Source organism: Octopus bimaculoides, chromosome 3 (genome assembly GCF_046866305.1).
Source record: "Octopus bimaculoides isolate indiv1 chromosome 3, ASM4686630v1, whole genome shotgun sequence".
Lineage (NCBI taxonomy): Eukaryota > Metazoa > Mollusca > Cephalopoda > Octopoda > Octopodidae > Octopus > Octopus bimaculoides.
The window spans coordinates 121,322,171-121,343,009 of record NC_142930.1 but is presented as its reverse complement, the minus strand read 5'-3'; the positions used below and the strand labels follow the sequence as shown (position 1 = coordinate 121,343,009).

Here is a 20,839-nt window from a genome sequence, read left to right as displayed (position 1 = left end):
GAGTGGCTGTGTGGTAAGTAGCTTGCTTACCAACCACATGGTTCCGGGTTCATTCCCACTGCGTGGCATCTTGGGCAAGTGTCTTCTACTATATCTTCGGGCCGACCAAAGCCTTGTGAGTGGATTTGGTAGACAGAAACTGAAAGAAGCCTGTCATGTGTGTGTATGTGTGTGTGTTTGTGTGTGTGTGTGTATATGTTTGTGTGTCTGTGTTTGTCCCCCAACATCGCTTGACAACCGATGCTGGTGTGTTTAGATCCCCGTAACTTAGCGGTTCGGCAAAAGATACCGATAGAATAAGTAGTAGGCTTACAAAGAATAAGTCCTGGAGTCGATTTGCTCGACTAAAGGCGGTGCTCCAGTATGGCCGCAGTCAAATGACTGAAACAACTTAAAAGAGTAAAAGAGTAAAGCACCAACTTCTCCTACTTAAGGTTATCAGACGGTATCCAACATTCATCGGGTATGTTTCGATCCTAAACCGTACCACCCATCCATCCGTTAGCAGGTCAGGTAATGGTGTTCAAATCACTACCCGTTTGCTCCTACAAGCTTCCAACAGAATTCCTCTCGTTCTTGCTCTATAACAAACAAGAGGCCTTTACAGTGACCCCGTTTTCGTACGACCAGCTGTCTTCCACTCTACTCTTGTAATTATGGTGGCCGTAAACATTCATTCTTCATACAGACTGTACGGGAAATCCTCTACTATTGCCCTCGACAGGGAATAGCTGTACCTGCCATATATTCTCATTATTATTTTGCAAAATGTTTTGGCATTTGGCAGTCTTACGTTCATTGCAGTCTTACGTTCATGGCAGTCTTACGTTTCTGCCTGTGAAACGCTTGCCAACATAACATAAATATAAGCTACTTTGCAGTTTAGTTAATTGCAGACACACGTTTTGTTTAATTTATCTAGCATGAAAAGTTTTGTGATGGTGGAGATATCCTCCTGTTATACTAATCATAAATATAAATAAATAAATAAACAAAATAAAACAATCGAATAAGACTAGCGAGGAGTTAGCAATGAGTTTTTGAAATTAATGGAGAACATCTATCTATCTATCTATCTATCTATCTATCTATTTATCTACACATACATGCATACACACACACACACACACACACACACACACACACACACACACACACACACACACACACACACACACACACACATTATTTAATAAACGCAAGGTTTATATGTGAGCTACTATAAGTTACTTGCTCGGATAGTTCAGTAATCAGACAAGCCAGTATAACGAGCCATATACTATCTTGCAGTCGTTGAGACTCAAAATAATACACTCGGGCGCGCGCACACACACACACACACACACACACACGCACACGTGTGTACAATATGCAAATATATACACAATAATAATAATAATAATAATAATAATAATAATAATAATAATAATGGTTTCAAATTTTTCCACAAAGACACCAGTTTTGGGGGTGGGGATGAGTCGATTACATCGACCCCAGTGTTTCGCTGGTACTTAATTTATCGGCCCCGAAAGGATGAAAGGCAAAGTCGACCTCGGTGGAATTTGAACGTAGCGGCAGACGAAATATCATTAAGCATTTCGCCCAGCCTGCTAATAATTCTGCCTGTTCACTGCCTTAAATAATAATAATAATAATAATTATTATTATTACTATTATAAATTTTTGTCACAAGGGCAGCTTGGAAGAGGTAGAGCTGATTACAGCAACCCCAGTGTTCAACTGGTACTTAATTTATCGACTCCGAAAGGATGAAAGATAAAGTCGACCACGGTGGAATTTGAACCCAGAACATAGTGACAGGCGAAACACCGCGAAGCATTTCGCTCGGCGTGCTTGACGATTCTGCCAGCTCGCCGCTTTCTTAGTTATAATAATAATAATAATAATAATAATAATAATAATAATAATAATAATAATAATAATAATAATAATAATAATAATAATAATAATAAGATACCAGGAAACCCCAAAATGGCTGAAGTTCAAAAGATTGTGCTCATGGGAACTGCCCATATCCTACGTAAAATACTGTCTATGTGATCTCAAATTTAAAAACAAACACATAATTTTCTTATGGTTTCTTAAACATTCTCTAGAACAACACTATGTACAAATCCAAATATATGGTACTGTAGGCATAACACCTACATGAACTTCTAACTTGTTGTCTCTTGAGGTCTCTGGGTGAGATTTGGATCCAACTTGTACAAATGCAAAGCAAAAGTCAAACATAAAATAACAATAATAATTTCATTTATTTACCAACAGAGCGAAGGTTGAAGGGGGACAATACAAAACAGATATAAAAATTGTGGGGGTTTACATATAATGAAATGATAAAAAAGAAAAGAGTGAGCATATACGGTATACAGTGAAAAGTTAAGGAAAATATAGACAGTATACAAAGGTTAAAGAAAAAAGGTGGGCGATAATAGAGATGTATTCCTGATACAAGATAACCTTTAGGGGAAATCGAGGAACCTCACTCCCTGAACACTAAGTGCAAGTGCTCTCTCTAATTCCTTCTCTCAGACTTACAGGTCTACACTTAGTGAGGTACCATCCACTTTTGTCATTTTCGCAGCTTTCACTCACCTTTCAATAAATTCACTCGAAGACGGCGCTTACCTCTTCACAAGGAGTTTCCTTTTCAAGTGAAACTTGAAGAAGTCAATGAGAACTCCGCGAAAGAGGAATTTATCTGTCCTCATGCCTTTCTGCCTCGTCCACCAAACAACCTCTTTCGCCACAGCCACCAGGTAAAAAGAAAACTGTCTTGCCTATCCGATTAAAGGAAGGCGGCGGAGCAATCATCACTATGGACTCGACCGATAGACGGATCTGTCCGTCCCGCATGTGACAGCAGCCGTTCGACATAACCTCACATGTCAGCAATTCGCAGGACAGTTTCGTCACTCTGTCCGTACATCGGACAAGCCCGTCTGACGGGCACATCTGTGCCTTTAGAATTTATCTCGAACCGGTTTGCGCATCCTGGTAGCACTGCTAGGGCAAGGACATCTGGAAATTATCCATGACTGGTCAGTTCGTTTTCGTCTAAACTACTACTACTACTACTACTACTACTACTACTACTACTACTACTACTACTACTACTACTACTAATAATAATAATAATAATAATAATAACAATAATAATAATAATAATCCTTTCTATTATGGGCACAAGGCCTGAAATTTGCGGGGAGGGGGTAAGTCCATTACATCGACTCCCCAGCGAAATACCGCTAAGCATTTAGTCCTGCGTGCTAACGATTCTGTCAGCTCACCGCCTTAATAATAATAATAATAATAATAATAATAATAATAATAATAATAATAATATGTATGTATGTGTGTATGTACCTATTCCATAAACGAAGACACCCTGGGGGCACCTTTCAAGGAGGCCACGCTAACCCGTTTCTTTTAAAAGTAAATGAAACTCAAGCCACTTAAATCAAGCAAGTATCACTTCACTTCACCCTATTAAATATGAATGAGACTTAGTAAGGGTATTTATGACCCCTCCACATGATGGTCTTTACTATCACCCCAAAGACTAGTTCTTCTCTTCAGGGTCAGGAAATATGCCAGTCCCCAAAAGCTACTGACATTCTACAAAGCTCAATTGTGGTCCACAATGGTTTACTGCTCTCATATCAGGGACGGTACTGTTACTTCGTACGCATATATTTTGGACTCCATTCAGAGAAGGGTCACTCGACTTATTGATATCTAATCAGTAACAGACACACTCCAGTCTCTGGAGTGGGACTGAACCCGGAACCATGTGACTGGGAAGCAAACTTCTTAGCACACAGCCACGCCTGCTATTAATAATAAATTTATCTAAGGCGGCGTGCTGGCAGAGTCGTTAGCATGCTGGACGAAATGCTTAGTGGTATTTCGCCCGTCGCTACGTTCTGAGTTCAAATTCAGCCAAGGTTGACTTTGCCTTTCATCCTTTCGGGGTCGATTAACTAAGTACCAGTTACGTACTGGGGTTGATGTAATCGACTTAATCCCTTCTCCCAAATTTGAGGCCCTGTGCCTCCAGTAGAAAGAATTAATTATAAATTTATCAATTCCGAGTTTGATAGTTAAACCAATTACACACACACACACATACAAATACACACACACACACACACACACACACACACACACACACACACACACACACACACACACATTACATATAAGTACTCACATTCATATGCTCCTGAATGCAGAAATGCCTGGAGATGTTTTGACTCAAAGAAGGAAGCTTTGTTACTTAGTAACTGACCGTCTTTTATTCTGTTAAAAATAACTTAACTATCTCTCAGCAAGTACACATGTACATGTTTGCACGCGCATACATACATAATACATACATACATACATGCGTACACACATACATACATACATACATACCCCGTTGATGTTGAAATTCGAATGAAATATGACTGAATAATGACATGCATACATGCATACATACATACATACATACATACATACATGCATACATTTATACATACATACGTTTACACATACATAATACATACATACATACACACATTTACATACATACATGCATACATACATGCATACGTACACACATACATACATGCATACATTTATACATACATACATACATACATACATACATACATATATACATATATACACACACAAACACACATACATGCATACATTTATACCTACGTTTACACATACAAACATTTATACATACATACATACGTACATACATACATACATACATACATACATACATACACACACACATACATGCATACATTTATACCTACGTTTACACATACAAACATTTATACATACATACATACGTACATACATACATACATACATACATACATACATACATACATACATATTTAGTTATCTCATCTAGCATCCATCTTGAAGAGCAAATATTCACAAAACCGGACACGGCTAATTAGGAAATTTCAATTATAAGTCATTAATAAAACTGTGAATATATGTAAACAGCCCAAGAGTTTAATCTGTAGCATGTATGTATATCCGCGTGTATAGACGTACAAACATGTGTATATGTACATGTAAATAAATAAAAAAACATAAATACACACACAGAATAACATTTACCTGTCATTTATCTTTCATTTTTTACAGGTTTCAGTCATTGGACTGCGACCACGCTGGAGCACTGCCTTAAAGGGTTTTAGACGAATAAATCGACCCTAGGACTTATTTTTAAAAATATATAACCTACTACTTATTCTATCAGTTTCTTTTGCCGAACTGTTAAGTTACGGGGACGTAAACATACCAACACTGGTTGTCAAGCGGTGGTGGGGGACAAACACAGACACAAAGACACACGTACATAGAACTGTATGTACAGGAGTTGGACAAAATGATGGAAACGCCTAGCATCATAATATCATAATTTTGAAATATCTATAAAACCGTCAAAAGCTTGTTTATTTTTTGTGTTTTCTTCACTTATTATTAGTGTTGCTTAATATGTTTTGCTAAAATTGCTGTTTCTTTTCAGATGTCATCAGAAAAAGGTAATTAAAATTCATTAAAATGACAGATCTATCGGACTTTCAAAGAGGTCAAATTGTTGGTGCTCGTATGGCAGGCGCTAGCGTAACGAAAACAGCCGAAATGTTTGGTGTTTCAAAAATTACTGTCTCGAAAGTAAAGACAGCCTTTGAGAAAGAGGGAAAAACCTCTTCGCTGAAACAAAGCTCCGGAAGAAAACGAAAACTTTCAGATGGGGACCATCGGATTCTTACGCGAATTGTTAGAAAGGATCACAAAAGTACAGCTCCCAAGATTACTGCAGAGCTTAATGACCACCTCGAGAACCCAGTTTCCACAAAAACTGTTCGCCGGGAGCTGCACAAAGCCAGATTTCACGGGAGGGCTGCAATCAGAAAACCACTACTTTTAAAAACAAACGTTGCAAAGCGTTTAGAGTGGAGTAAAAACCTACAGAATTGGTACCTAGAGCAGTGGAAGAATGTTATTTTCTCGGACGAGTCATCCTTTACCTTATTTCCGTCCACCGGCCGAGTATACGTGTGGAGACAGCCAAAAGAAGTATTTGACCCAGACTGCCTCCTTCCAACTATTAAAAATGGAGGAGGATCTGTGATGATCTTGGAAATCCGCCGGCCCAATGGTTTCCCTTCATGGCAGAATTAATAGTCAAGACTATTTAAGCATTTTATCTGATCAAATTAATCCTATGGCTGCGGAACTGTTTCCGGAGGGAAACGCAATCTTTCAGGATGATAATGCATCAATTCACTCAGCTAAAGTTGTTACTGAATGGCACGAGGAACATTCTAGTGAAGTAGAGCATCTTATCTGGCCACCACAGTCCCCAGATCTCAATATTATTGAAAATTTATGGTGCATTTTAGAAAAACAAGTGAGGAGTAGATATCCTCCACCATCATCACTACAAGAACTGGAGACTGTTTTAGCTGAAGAATAGACAAAAATTCCTTTGGAAACAATTCAAACTTTGTACGAGTTAATACCTCGTAGAATTCAAGATGTAATTATTGCCAAAGGCGGTCCTACCCCATGTTAAAATAAATTTGTTTGAAATTTTGAGGTGTTTCCATTATTTTGTCCAACCTCTGTATATATATATATATATATATATATATATATATATATATATATATATATATATATATATATATATATATATATATATATATATACACACACCAAAGGGTATAATAGGAGACACTTGCACACAGTACCATACAGCTACGCGTATATACATTCCTCCCAACCTATTAGTATCCCTACCCCACATACATATGTGCATTCATTCATTTATTCATACTTAAATACATACCTACATTCATACATGCATACATAAATGCATACACACACACACATGCATACAGGCATATGTGAAAAACATTAGGAAAAATAATATCCCATTTAAGAACGGATTAAAGAGCTGTGATCTTTGTCTCACAGAGAAATTCCTCATCATCCGCCAAGCATATCTCACTTTCATACAGATAAACATAAATAAATAAATAAATAAAAATAAAAAAGAATGAACTAAACTCAACTTGCCGGTATAAGCCCAAATACTTCCTTGAAAATATGTTATCCCTACTTGATACATGTGTTGCTACTTCATACTTAAACCATCTAGCTATTCCACATCTGTAGTTTCGAACACGCTGATGTTTATGATCAATGGATAGCCTGATCGAATGAAATCGTTGTTCGATAGTAACCTTGCCTATTTACTCAAATTAGCAAATATATCACTCTTAACGCTTCTTATACAAAGCTTTATTGAACAGGCTTATGCTGTTGTGTAGCGATATAAATTTCCCTTATTGAAAATAAAACTGAGAGTTTGTCTCGTTACTCGAGTTTCATACGCTTTCGCCCGAAGATCGCAGGAGTTCGAAACTCGAGTCACGAGACAAACTCTCATTTCCAGTTTTAATAAAAACACAATATACTGTATAGTATGTATTGAGCACACTTCTCTTATTTGTCTGACATAAACCAATGCTTGTGTGCGTGTATATATATATATATATATATATATATATATATATGTATGTATGTATACATATCTATCTATACACATATATATGTATACACAGTAAATGCGTGTGCATTTGTGCACGATCATGCGTGCATTGAAGTCACCTAGAGCGATGGCTTTATATATATATATATCTCTTAACCGAATAAATCCCTGATTACCTTCCCCTGTCTGGAACTCCATATTTCACAACATAGCGAAGGGATGACACAATATAGATAAAGAAATTTGAAAAGAAAATACGAAACCGGTTATTTCTCCAAAAACAATGTTACTATACGCAAAATTTTATAACATTTTTTTAACAACGATTTAAATATATTCTTTAACCATATAACACAAGCCTTCTGTAGTTTTTGCCCTCTATTTGGTCTTTTTGTCTTTTATACATCCAACCACGTGTTTTCACATACCAACTCTTTCACACACACACACACACACACACACACACACACACACACACACACACACACACACACACACACACACACACACACACACACACACATTCACACAAACCCATATATTCATTCTTTCTTTCATACTTTCTTGACTTGGTGCAGTCTAGACGAGTTTGTCGATTCGCTAGTACACTATGCAGGATGTCTGGTTAAGCAGTTCGATGCACACGGACGTCATTTTCCTCCAATTTATGGCAAACAAATTTTTTGGCAAAAAATATCTTGGATATTAACATGTATGCCTGTTTATTTCCTAACGCTAGCATTTCAACGTTTTTCTGTTACTATACACACAAACAAGTATACACTATCAATCTATCTATCTATCTATCTATCTATCTATCTATCTATCTATCTATCTATCTATCTATCTATCTATGTTCTTGTACATATATAAGAACACACATACATTTATATACATGTGTATTATCTTCCTCATTTCGTCCTTTCAGCTCGCAGTATTTTTCACCCACTCTTTACTTTTGAATTCTTTCAGTATTACTCCCCGGCCTTTTTTTCTTCACAAGTAGCATGTCAACATTAGATTTCATGATACTCCCTATTAGAATAGGAACATTTTCCAATGTCACACTCCTCTCTTTCATTCTGCTTCCAGTTTTTTCTGACTCTCTCCTCTTTGTGTTTGAAGCTTTGTGCCTCACGCCTTCTTTTGGTTTATTTTATTTTGTCCTGATTTTCACTCCCTCGCACATACGCTGTGCAACAGGTAGGAAGTCCGGACTAAAAGCAAATTATTTTAATATATTCTATTTTCCCTCTCCTTGTGCCAGTTAAACTTATTGGTCCATATAAATTCTGTTGCGGACCGTCACTCAGTATCCTCGGGATCCCTCCATATATTAAATATTAGCAATAATATAAAAACCAACAAAAACAAAACAGCAGCAGTAATAATAACTTTTTAATAACGGTGCCCCAGCATGGTCACAATCGCTGAATGAAATCGATAATAACTCAGAACGTAAAGACAGACGAAATGTCTTTAAGTATTTTGTTCTTCGTGGTAACGATTCTGATAGCTCGCCGCCTTCGTAATGATAATAGTAATAATAATAATAATAATAATAATAATAATAATAATCCTTCCTACTAAAAGCACAAGGCCTGAAATTTGGCAGGAGGAGACTAGTCGATTACGTCGACCCCAGTGTTTCAGTGGTACTTAATTTATCGATCCCGAAAAGATAATAATAATAATAATAATAATAATAATAATAATAATAATAATAATAATAATAATAATAAGTATTATTATTATTATTATTATTATTAGTAGTAGTAGTAGTAGTAGTAGCGGAAATGCCGTGGAAGCGCCCAAAACAGCTGTTGAAAGCAAGTCATGGTGACCTGATATGCGAAGAAACAACATACAATATGATGAGAAGAATGAGAAACGAAAAAGAAGATAAATTCATGATAAAACTATAAATCAACAATGCCTTTTAAATCTGATATCAGATATATATATATATATATATATATATATATATATATATATATATATAGAGAGAGAGAGAGAGAGAGAGAGACAGAGAGAGGGGGGGGGGGAGAAGTTGCGAATGCGCAAGTAATGATATATCCAGCTTTCATCTTATCGTCTTTGAACCTCGAAATAGATATGGCTGGGACAAGACGAGAATCAGAAAGATATAAAAGAACGGAGGAATAAACGAAGTTGGCAAAACATAAACAGCATACTTTTTACAGGTCTGCATGTGTAGTTAAGAAGACTGCATTGCGTTAGCAGTCGTATGATTCCGGGTTCAGTCCCTATGTACGGAGCATTGGGAAAAAAATGTCCTCTATCATAGCCCAGAACAAACCATTAGTTTTTGAGTGGATTTATTGATGGAAACTATTCAGAAGCACATCGTACGTGTCTCTATCTATCTATCTATCTATCTATCTATCTATCTATCTATCTATATCTATATATATATATATCTCGTTGCTATTATATTTATATTCTAAGGAGCACTCCGTCCGTTACGACGACGAGGGTCCCAGCTGATACCATCAACGGAACAGCCTGCTCGTGAAATTAACATATAAGTAGCTGAGCACTCCACAGACATGTGTATCCTTAACGTAGTTCTCAGGAAGATTCAGCGTGACACAGAGTGAGACAAAGCTGCTGGTCCCTTTGTATTACAGGTACTACTCATTTTTGCCAGATGAGTGGACTGGAGCAACGTGAAATAAAGTGTCTTGTTCAAGGACACAAAGCGTCGCCGGCAATTGAACTCACGACCTTATGATCATAAGCCGAATACCCTAACCACTAAGCCATGCGCCTTCACACACACACACACACACACACATATATATGTATATATATGTGTGTGTGTGTGTGTGTGTGTGTGTATATATGTGTGTGTGTTGTGTGTCTCTGTTTGTCCTCCCCACCATCGCTTGACAACCGATGTTGGTGTGTTCCCGTCCCCGTAACTTAGCAGTTCGGCGAAAGAGACCGATAGAATAAGTGCCAGGCTTACAAAGAATAAGTCCTGGGGTCGATTTGTTCGAGAAAAGGTGGTGTTCCAGCATGGCCGCAGTCAAATGACTGAAGCAAACAAAAGAACAAAACAATAAAGTTGTTGCACAATTTTTTAAATATATATTTAATGGTGGGAAGAAGAGAAAGCTAACTCGAATACCCAGAAAAAGTTTGGAATTGTCTCCTGTACTTTTGGATATAATACGAATATACTAATTAGTTTCGTGAATATATGTGCAGACTGTGGAGGCACATGGTCTAGTGGTTAGAGCAGCGGACTCGCGGGCGAGGGATCGCGGGTTCGAATCTCCGACCGGGCGAACTGTGTGTTTATGAGCGAAATACCTAAGCTCCATGCGGCTGTGGCAGAAGGTAAATTGCGAACCTCTGCTGAGTCTTTCGCCACAACTTTCTCTTAATCGTTCCACCCGCATCAAGCAACTCACCTGCGACGGACCGGCGTCCTGTCCAGGTAGGGAACCTATACGCCAATGAAACCAGGAAACCGGTCCTTATGAACCAGGCATGGCTCGAGAAGGAACAACACACACACACACACACACACACACACACACACATTGCCTTTTATTTGTGTTTGTGTATCTATGTGTGCGCGCGAGTGTGTATTGGTTTGTGTGTCACTGTTAAAGTTGTGTTTGGAACCTGTGAATAAGGTGTACTTGTCGGTAACTTTTTGTTCTTTTTTTTCTCCTCGTCTTCTAATAGTAATTACCCAACTTTCTAGGCTCTTCTCACAGCTATCCCACGTTCAAAAATTTTACGTGTATTTTTTAAAATTTTCATTCAATAAATAAAATGTATATGTAATGTAAAAATTACATATACATTAATAGCGAATTAAAACTTAAAAGAAAAAGTGAGAGACTTTGCAAATGGAAATGGAATACTCAGCAGTGAATGCAATGAATATTTAAATTTCTGATGAATTGGATGCAGTGAATATTTAAATTTGCGAGACATTGGAGTTAAAAAAATTCAATAAACTTCATAAATTGAAATTACAGGAAATTTCTTGAACATGAATTTATAAAGATATTTCTAGTCGGTCAACCCTTTTATAATTGCTTTTTTAAAAGTACTTTTGGTAATTGTTACATACCTAATTGATAAGCAGCTTTCTTCATTATAGTATAGATTATATATATAATCTTAGCTGATTGAAGTTATGCAACTCACTTTATTTCACGTGATACTCCAGCATGTTTAGATTTCGCTAGCAGATTATCCGGTCTTCAAATACATAAATACATACATACATGAGCGTATATATACATACATACATACATACATACATACATGCGTCTACGCGCACGCAGAGATACATATCTGTGTGTGTGTGTGTGTGTGTGTGTGTGTGTGTGTGTGTGTGTGTGTGTGTGTGTTGGAGTGAAGGTTGGATTAAGCCGAACTGATTCATACCCTACGCACAGCCCAACTATAATTCTGCACAAGACGTTTCTTTGTTTAACTGGCAAGACATTAAGACATAATACATACTGAATACGAATTAGAATTCACACAGACATAATAGATTTGATATTCAGCTATCTTCCAATCTATTCCTCACATTAGAACCTGTGCGTACGGTATGAATCAGTTCGGCTTAATCCAACCTTCATGCCAACACACACACACACACACACACACACACACACACACACACACACACACACACACACACACGAGACGATCTTCTCTCATTTTCCGTCTACCAATTCCACTCACAAGGCTTTGTCAGAAGACACATGCTCAAGGTGCCACACAGTAGAACTGAACCAGGAAGCTAACTTCTTCCCAAGGAGCCACGCCTACGCCTTTTGTATAAGTAACCAACATTTGTTATATTATATTTGTCTGCATGTGTTTACTTTATGCGTATTTCAGTATTATGTATACCGGTCATGTATTTGTGTACATCATTGATACATAAGCGCACGCGCGCGTGTGTGAAAAGGGGGCGTCTGTCTCCAAAACTCCAAAGTTGAGTAACGTTTTCATGCTTGGGTTTCTAAACCACGATAAGAGTAACACTGGTCAACAAAGAATTTGTCCCAGGGAAAAGAATACCTCTATCTTATATATTTTTGCATGCAGAATAGGCGCAAGAGTGGCTGTGTGATAAATAGCTTGCTTACGAACCATATAGTTCTGGGTTCAGTCCCACTGCGTGGCACCTTGGGCAAGTGTCTTCTACTATAGCCTTGGGCCGACCAAAGCCTTGTGAGTGGATTTGGTAGACGGAATCTGAAAGAAGCCTGTCGTATATATGTATATATATATGTGTGTGTGCGCTTGTGTGTCGGTGTTCGTCCCCCCCCCCCCCAACATCGCTTGACAACCGATGCTGGTGTGTTTACGACGTCCCCGTAACTTAGCAGTTCGGCAAAACAGACCGATAGAATAAGTATTAGGCTTACAAAGAATAAGTCCTGGGGTCGATTTGCTCGACTAAAAGCGGTGCTCCAGTATGGCCGCAGTCAAATGACTGAAACTAGTAAAACAGTAAAAGAGTAAAAAAAAAAAGAATTAAAAAATAATGTCCAATTATCTGTATCATCCACAGTTTCTCTGTTCCACGATATCCCTCTCAGTTCCTGTTAGGGCTAAATTTCAGTGAAGCTGTTGAAATGTCAAGCTAACGGTTTAAGAAACACTCCTAATTTAAATGTTTATGAATAGAATTAACCTAGTGAAATCATAGATCCAGCTATCTGAGTCAATGAGTCCATGAAGCTTGGCAACACTGAGTCGATGAATCACAGATGCTTTATCGGTACTGTGTTTTAAGTGTAAGTGTGCGGTTGTGTACTAAGTTCACATATTCCATTCACTTTCATAATGTTAAGAAATTGTATAAAAATAGGAGACAAGTTTTGCTATATTTGCAGTGATTTAACAATCAAGTCACAAAGCACGCAGGTGAAAAGAATCTCGTGATGTGAAGAATCAACACAGAACAACGTGCGGTACAGACACAGGTGAAGTGAAACACAACACAGCGTGAAGTTGTCATGGTAACAAGCTGCAAATGCTACGCTGTCTGTTGATTGGCTAAAATTACCCAAATTTCCCACCTTTAATTCCAGATAACATCAGATTCTTTGATTTACGAGTTGAAGTAATTGGTTGGTCGCAATCAAAATTCAGAGCTGAATCGATACACCAAAACTGAAAGCAATCTGAGCAAAATTAAGGCGGGGGGGGGGGACTCATTTTGCGAATGAAACTAACTAGATCCACTTCCTCTATGGCTATCTAAAATCTAAAACCAACTTTTTGATTTCGGGTTTAGTCCCATTATGTGGTACCTTGGGTACCTTGGGCAAGCGTCTTTTACTATAACCCGCTGGCCAACCAAGGACTTGTGAGAGAATTGGATAAACGGAAAACACACACACACACATACTCATATGGATGTGTGTGTGTGTTTGTCCATCACCTTTCCTTGACTTAAAATCATGTACTTGGAGCCATTTGTTCGACTAACCCACTGGTTCTCAACGGGGGGGGGGGATCTGATCCTGGGGTGGGGTGGGGTGTCCATATAAGATTTTGTTAAAATTTCTCTGCAATAAATTGGTTATACTTCTACAATATACAAATTATTTTACTAATTAGTTTTATACGAGTGGCTATGTGGTAAGTAGTTTGCTTACCAACTTAGTTCAGTACGCACATAAGGCAGATGTTTACAGCTGACCTGGCGTGCAAATCCGCAAATATACACAAATATACACAAATATACACACGCTCACACATATGAACACACAGAGTAGTAATAGTAGTAATAATAGTAGCAGCAGCAGCAGCAGTAGTTAATAGAAAACAAAAGACGAAGACAGGTGTATGAACAACAAGCAAGAGTGTTAGTTTGACGCTCGGGGAAACTGAAAAAGTCTTTAATGTTTCGAGCCTACGCTCTTCAACAGAAAGGAATAAGAGAAAATAAACAGAAAGAGAGAGAGAGAGAGCGAAAAAAAAAACACTGTATATTTCTGCGGTCTGTTACAAATTTTGGCACAAGGCCAGCATTTTCGTGGGAGGGGGTTAAGTCGATTATATTGACCCGCAGTACTCAACTGGTATCTATCTTTATCAACCCCAAATGGATTAAAAGCGAAGTCGACCTTGGCGGAATTTGAACTCAGAACATAAAGACGGACGCAATGTCGCTAGGCATCTTACCTGGCGTGCTAAGGATTCCGCCTTAATAATAATAATAATAATAATGATAATAATAATAATAATAATAATAATAATCATAATAATAACAATAATAAATGCCCGGATGCAGTACCAGGCAGTGGCTCTCATGGCTTCTGATCTTTATTGATTGGAAGTGTTATCATGTACATTTGTTTGTCTTGGTATAAAAGATGGGCTACAGCAAATATTCTGCTTAATACCACAGATTTGCTTGTCAGTCGTTTGACCTTAACCAATTGAGCATGTCCTTTGGTGGCTGACGATATGTGCATCTCTGATCATGAGCAGAAGTAGTGGGGGAGCATCATAGCCATGTGTTGAGAGGAATTCTTTGGGGTTTGAATAATTCACCTTTGGAAACATGGGTGTTTTGCTCAACATCCTTAAACAAACCTTATTCAGGGACCTTTTGAACGGGATGAGCTACTCGACCAGAAGAAAATTCTAACTGCGAGGTCATGCGTTGTTTATTTTGATATGACATCACCATGTCGTGCACATGTGGTTGTGATGCATGTGCCTGGTGTACCCTTATCAGACGGATAGTCATGATGGGTATAATAGGCTTCGTATATTTTACCCCAGAGTCACTTTGATGGCATGCACTGCTCTCTCACTCAATAACTATAATAATAATAATAATAATAATAATAATAATAATAATAATAATAATAATAATAATGATGATGATGATGATGGTTTCTTTATTTATCACAGAGACATCAGAGAGGTGGACATTGCAAGAACAGTTTAGTATTTTGTTTTAATTGCATTAAAAAAAAAACAAAAAAAACAAAACAAAAAGAAAGTTAAATTTTTTACGAGGCATATGGGTACCCGCTTATTACTAAGTTTCTTAGTAACTTCCTGTAAAATCTTTTGTCTTATATAAATCCTTTATTTGTTTCAGTCATTGGATTGCGGCCATACTGGGGCATCACCTTGAAGAATTTTCGGTGGCACGAATCGATCCTAATACTTATTTTTTTTGTTAAGGCTTGGTAGTTACTCTATCGACCGATTTTGCCGAACAACTAACTCTCAAGGACGTAAACAAACCAACATCGCTTGTCAAACGGCGATGACACACACAGACACACATTTATCTCTCTACTTATCTATACATACGTACATGCATATATATGTACCCCCCCCCCCCACACACACATATAACCAGCCGAAATTGCAAAGATAATCTGGATCTCGACTGAAGAGAGAAAACTCCGAATGACCTGTCCGTGTTTTCTTTGTATCGTCTGTCTGGATGTTTTGTCCCTTTCTTGTATCACCTAACTGTCTGGATGTTTTGCGTTCTTGTCCCATTCTGTATTATTTATATATATATATATATATGACGAGTTTCTTTCAGTTTCCATCTGCCAATTCCTCTCATAAGGCTTTGGTCAAACTGAAGCTATATTAGAAGGTACTTCCGTTGGACTGAACCCGGAACCACGTGGTTGGGAAACAAACACCTTACCACACAACCACGCACATTTTTAAATGAAATCTTGCACTAGACACACATTTTCAATGTCGCATATTTCATTTATATAGAATAAATAAAAACAAAAATAGCGCTAAGTTTTGGTTTATTCCTCCTACTTCCAATATTGTTATCAACAGAACTGTAATCTACACCACCCCCAAAAATGTATCTCAGCAAAATTTTCATTTTAAAATATATATTTTAAAGAAAAGTTACGAAGAAAAAAATAGTCGGGGTATATGTGTGGGTGAGGCTTACCAGACTGTAGTTATGCACTTTGCTCAGTGCACGTGTGTGTGTGTGTGTGTGTGTGTGTGAATGTATATAAATATATATATATATATTAGCAAGCCGGGCGAAATGCTTAGCGGTATTTCGTCCGTCTTTACGTTCTGAGTTCAAATTCCGCCAAGGTCAACTTTGTCTTTCAACCTTTCGGGGTCGATGAAAAGTGTACCAGTCAAGCACTGACTGGGGTCGATATAATCGACTAGTCCCCTTCCTCAGAAATTTTCAAGGCCCAGTGTCTAGAGTAGAAATAATAATAATATATGTATGTATGTATGTATGTATGTATGTATGTATGTATGTATGTATGTATGTATGTATGTATATATATATATATATATATATATATATATATATATATATATATATATATATATAATGTTGACTTCAAATTTCGGTTGGGATCGATTTAGCCTCTTACCCTTTCGGGGTCGATAAAATAGTACCAATCAAATATTCGGGTCAATGTATCTCGAGTCTTGTGTCACTTTGTAACTTCTGCCAGTTAAATAATATTTATAAGTGTGTGTGTGTGTGTGTGTGTGTGTGTGTGTATTAGTTGTGGTCTTCATTAGAGTCTAGGTTCATTAGCATGTAGAACGGCAGAACTGGCCAGGTACCATAACAACGCTATAACGTTATTTGTTGAACATGTCATCGTTAACGTTTTACCTCACCTGTTTATACCTGTTTAAAATTCTACCCGTAGATAGTGGGATTTTGCTATGATATAATCCATGAATACATTAATAAAGTTCTACCCAAACAGCTGTCGTAAATTTAAAACCCCATGTTCTTCTTTTATACATATGTTGAAATTGCAACCCCCACCGGTTGGATCTGCAGTTTGTATTCAATCATGTACCTCGGGCATCTATATATGTAAATATGCATTTGTCTATGTGTAATTATATACGGATAGACGTTAAGATGTATATGTACATACTTGCAGTACACAGCCAACAAACGACAACTTAATATTGAAAGACAGGTATTCGGTCTTTTCTGGCCTCCTACACGTTGAAATACATTGATTCTACCTCTCTCTCTCTCTCTATCTCTCGCTCTCTCTCTCTCTCTCTCTCTCTCTCTCTCTGTCTATTTATCTATCTATCTATCTATCTATCTATCTATCTATCTATCTATCTAGCTGTGTGTCTGCGAAGGGATGCTGAAAAACTTCATGGCCTTAAGGGTATCGCAGAGACGTTTGGTTGGAGGCCCAACTTTCCGAGTTCTTTTACAGGGTTTAGAAAAACCGAAGGACCGCTGCGATAAGTGTGCGAATCTGAGAAGTGAATATGTAGCATAGAATCATAATTAACTGATCCTTTCTGTTATTTCTTTCACTCAAACCCAGGAACTTTTCAGCGCCACCTCCTATACATACATACATACATACATGCAGTTATATAAATATATATATATGTGTGTGTGTGCAAATAAATGAATCTGTACACTACCTGTGCTGATGAGAATGTGAAAAATCCGAAGAGAAAAAGCAGCAGAACGCTGATAATAATAATGTTCTTCCCAGTGTACACCATGTTGATGTATCATGTACGTATAGGGTAAACCCACCAACTGCTGAGAACTAACTAACTTTTATCATCTATAAGCTAACTCACAAACACCACCGCAAGCAACAAAACAGCAGCAACAGCAGCAGCAGTAGTAGCAACAGCAGTAACAACAAACAAGTGCAGCACACTAACGAATGGTAAGAGCGAAAGTGAGATAGAAAAAAAAGAACGACATTTAATGAAAGTAGGAACAACAGACGGCTATGACAACGATGCAAGAATAACAAAGAGGGGAGCGGTAAGAGTTATAGCAGGAGGTGGAGGAGGAGGAGGAGGAGGAAAAGGTGTAGTAATTTGGGGAGGGTGTGTGGTGGTGGTGGGTATCGGGGTATTGGCAGGGTTGGCGAGAGAGTGATTTTGGTATCGAAACTGGGTGTGGTGTTGTTGGAAGCGGTAGTTGTAGAAGTAGTAGTAGTAGTAGTAGTAGTAGTGGTGGTGGTGGTAGTAGCATCAGCAACAACAACAGATGCGTGATGATGATGATGATGATGATGTTGATTATTTATTTGGCAGTGAGTGACAGAAGCAGCTATTAATTTCAAAGTTCTATCTTAAAACAGACCGCACAAAAGTAAGCGCCCTACCACACACACGCACACACACACACGCACACACACACACGCACACACACACACGCACACACACACACGCACACACACACACACACACACACACACACACGCACATTTATACGCGTGCGCGAGCACACATATACAACTCCGAAATCTCTGCTTCCATCTCTCTCTCTCTCTCTCTCTCTCTCTCTCTCTCTCTCTCTATATATATATATATATATATATATATATATATATATATATATATATATATATATATATACCTACCTACCTACCTACCTACCTACTTGGCTATCTGGCTCGGCACCTGGAGAAGCAAGCCCATGCCGTCAAGCAGCGCTTCCGTCGTGGGACGTTGGACTGACGGTCCGCTTGAGTTGCTCGGGGTCTGGTTTGGTTCAGACCTCCAAACAGAGAAGAACTGGGACGAGATAACGAGAAGGGTGGCCACTCTAGCCCGGCAATGGGCCGAGAGGAAGCTTTCCCTAGAAGGTCGGGCGGAGGTGGCGAACACGTACATCGCGTCCGTCATCTACTACCGCCTAACCGTCGTTCCTTGTCCCGACCCTACCATCACCAAGCTGGAGCGCATCCTCTTCCGCTTCTTGTGGAAAGGAAGCGTTCCGATGGTTAGGCGATCCGTTTGCTGCCAACACACGTTAAAAGGAGGACTGGGCATGCCGTGGTTGATGATGCGCAGACACGCGCTGAGACTGCGACATCTCCGGCTCTACGTAGACAACGGTGAACAGGTGTGGTCGCCGTTTGTGCGGCGCGCTTTCCTGCAGCTCGTCTCCATGACCGAACTGCAGTCGTGGATCAAGAAGAGGCCGAGGAAGGGCGAATGGCACCGCGAGTGTCGCGTTGCTCTCCGGCAACTCCAACAACCCGGGTCAACCGTGAGCGACTGCATCACAACTAACGCATTCTATAGTGGATTAGTGGAGGGAAGGTACGACGACGATCTCGGGGCGAACCTGGGCGTCGACGAGGAATACCTGACCCGCCTGTTTAAGATGACCTTTGGGCCGGGACCTATGGACAACTTCCAGAGATCCCTGGCCTGGCAGTGCTATCGAGAAGCTCTACCCGTTCGGGATAAGCTCTACAGGCATGGCTCGAGAAACACGGGGCCGACCTGTCCGAGATGCGGGCGAAGCGACGAAACCGTTCTGCACGCACTCGTACAGTGTTCCACCATTTCCGAGCAGTGGGCTTACGTCGAACAACTGCTATCGCGTGTGGGACGAGTCGGTCTATCAGCCGAGTCTATCGTGAATATTGTCGCGCCTACTTCTTTTAAACGGGAAGGAAGAGCTATTTTCATCGTACTTGTGGCTATGGCGAAAGAATGTGTATGGTGGACGCGTCTGAAAGGTCTAGAGACAAAGACTTTCCTCTCTGGGCAATCTCTCATCAACTTCTTCAAGTATCATCTGAAGAGGAAGGTGAGAGTAGAAAGGGAAGTCTTGTCTAGTGAATGCTTCAAAAAAAGATGGGTGAATATAGCAAGGATGGCACGTGTGAATGACGGAGCCACCTTGAGCATAACACTATAAAGGAGTAAAAAAAAAATCCAGACAAAAAAAAAGGTAAAAGAGAGTCACTTACTGTTATAGTTTCTGCAATGACAATATTGACCAAGGTTACCGTGGGTCTTTTCCGTAGGCTTTTCTTTCCACGGCTAAACCTAAACTGTCCTCCCCTCTTTTTACACGAGAACATTAATATGATACACGATCCCTATTGATCGCCTTTTTTTTTTCTCGGTCCCTTTTGATCGAACTCCCCCCTTTTTTCCTTCCTACGATTCCTTTTGATCGACACTCACCTCTACTTTTTTTTCTCTTCCTTCCCCCTCCTAAAAAGAAAAGCTCTACATTGTATTCGTCCCATCTTTGTTGAGCCCTGTGTGGCTAATAAAAGAAATGTATCTATCTATCTATCTATCTATCTATCTATCTATCTATCTATCTATCTATCTATCTATCTATCTGTCTGTCTGTCTGTCTGTTCCAAATGACAAAAGGGGATAAAATCAAGAATTTATAACTCTCCAAATCTGACATACCACTACGGAAAATAA

The 20,839-nt window shown here is 38.8% G+C and overlaps 1 protein-coding gene across 3 annotated transcripts in view; it reads right to left on the bottom strand.

Annotated features, from left to right (window-relative positions):
- Positions 1–18,242, bottom strand: part of LOC106877313 (glutamate receptor 2) — a 52,752-nt gene extending 34,510 nt beyond the window's left edge. For 2 of the 3 annotated variants that reach the window (XM_089349515.1, XM_089349517.1), the window contains exon 1: positions 18,059–18,242. In XM_089349515.1, the coding sequence (XP_089205641.1) occupies positions 18,059–18,142 (84 nt within the window). In that variant the 5' untranslated portion in view covers positions 18,143–18,242. Of the gene's footprint in view, positions 1–18,055 lie in introns of all 3 variants that reach the window. The other variant, XM_089349516.1, reaches the window with a different exon arrangement.
- Positions 18,243–20,839: the final 2,597 nt, after the last annotated feature.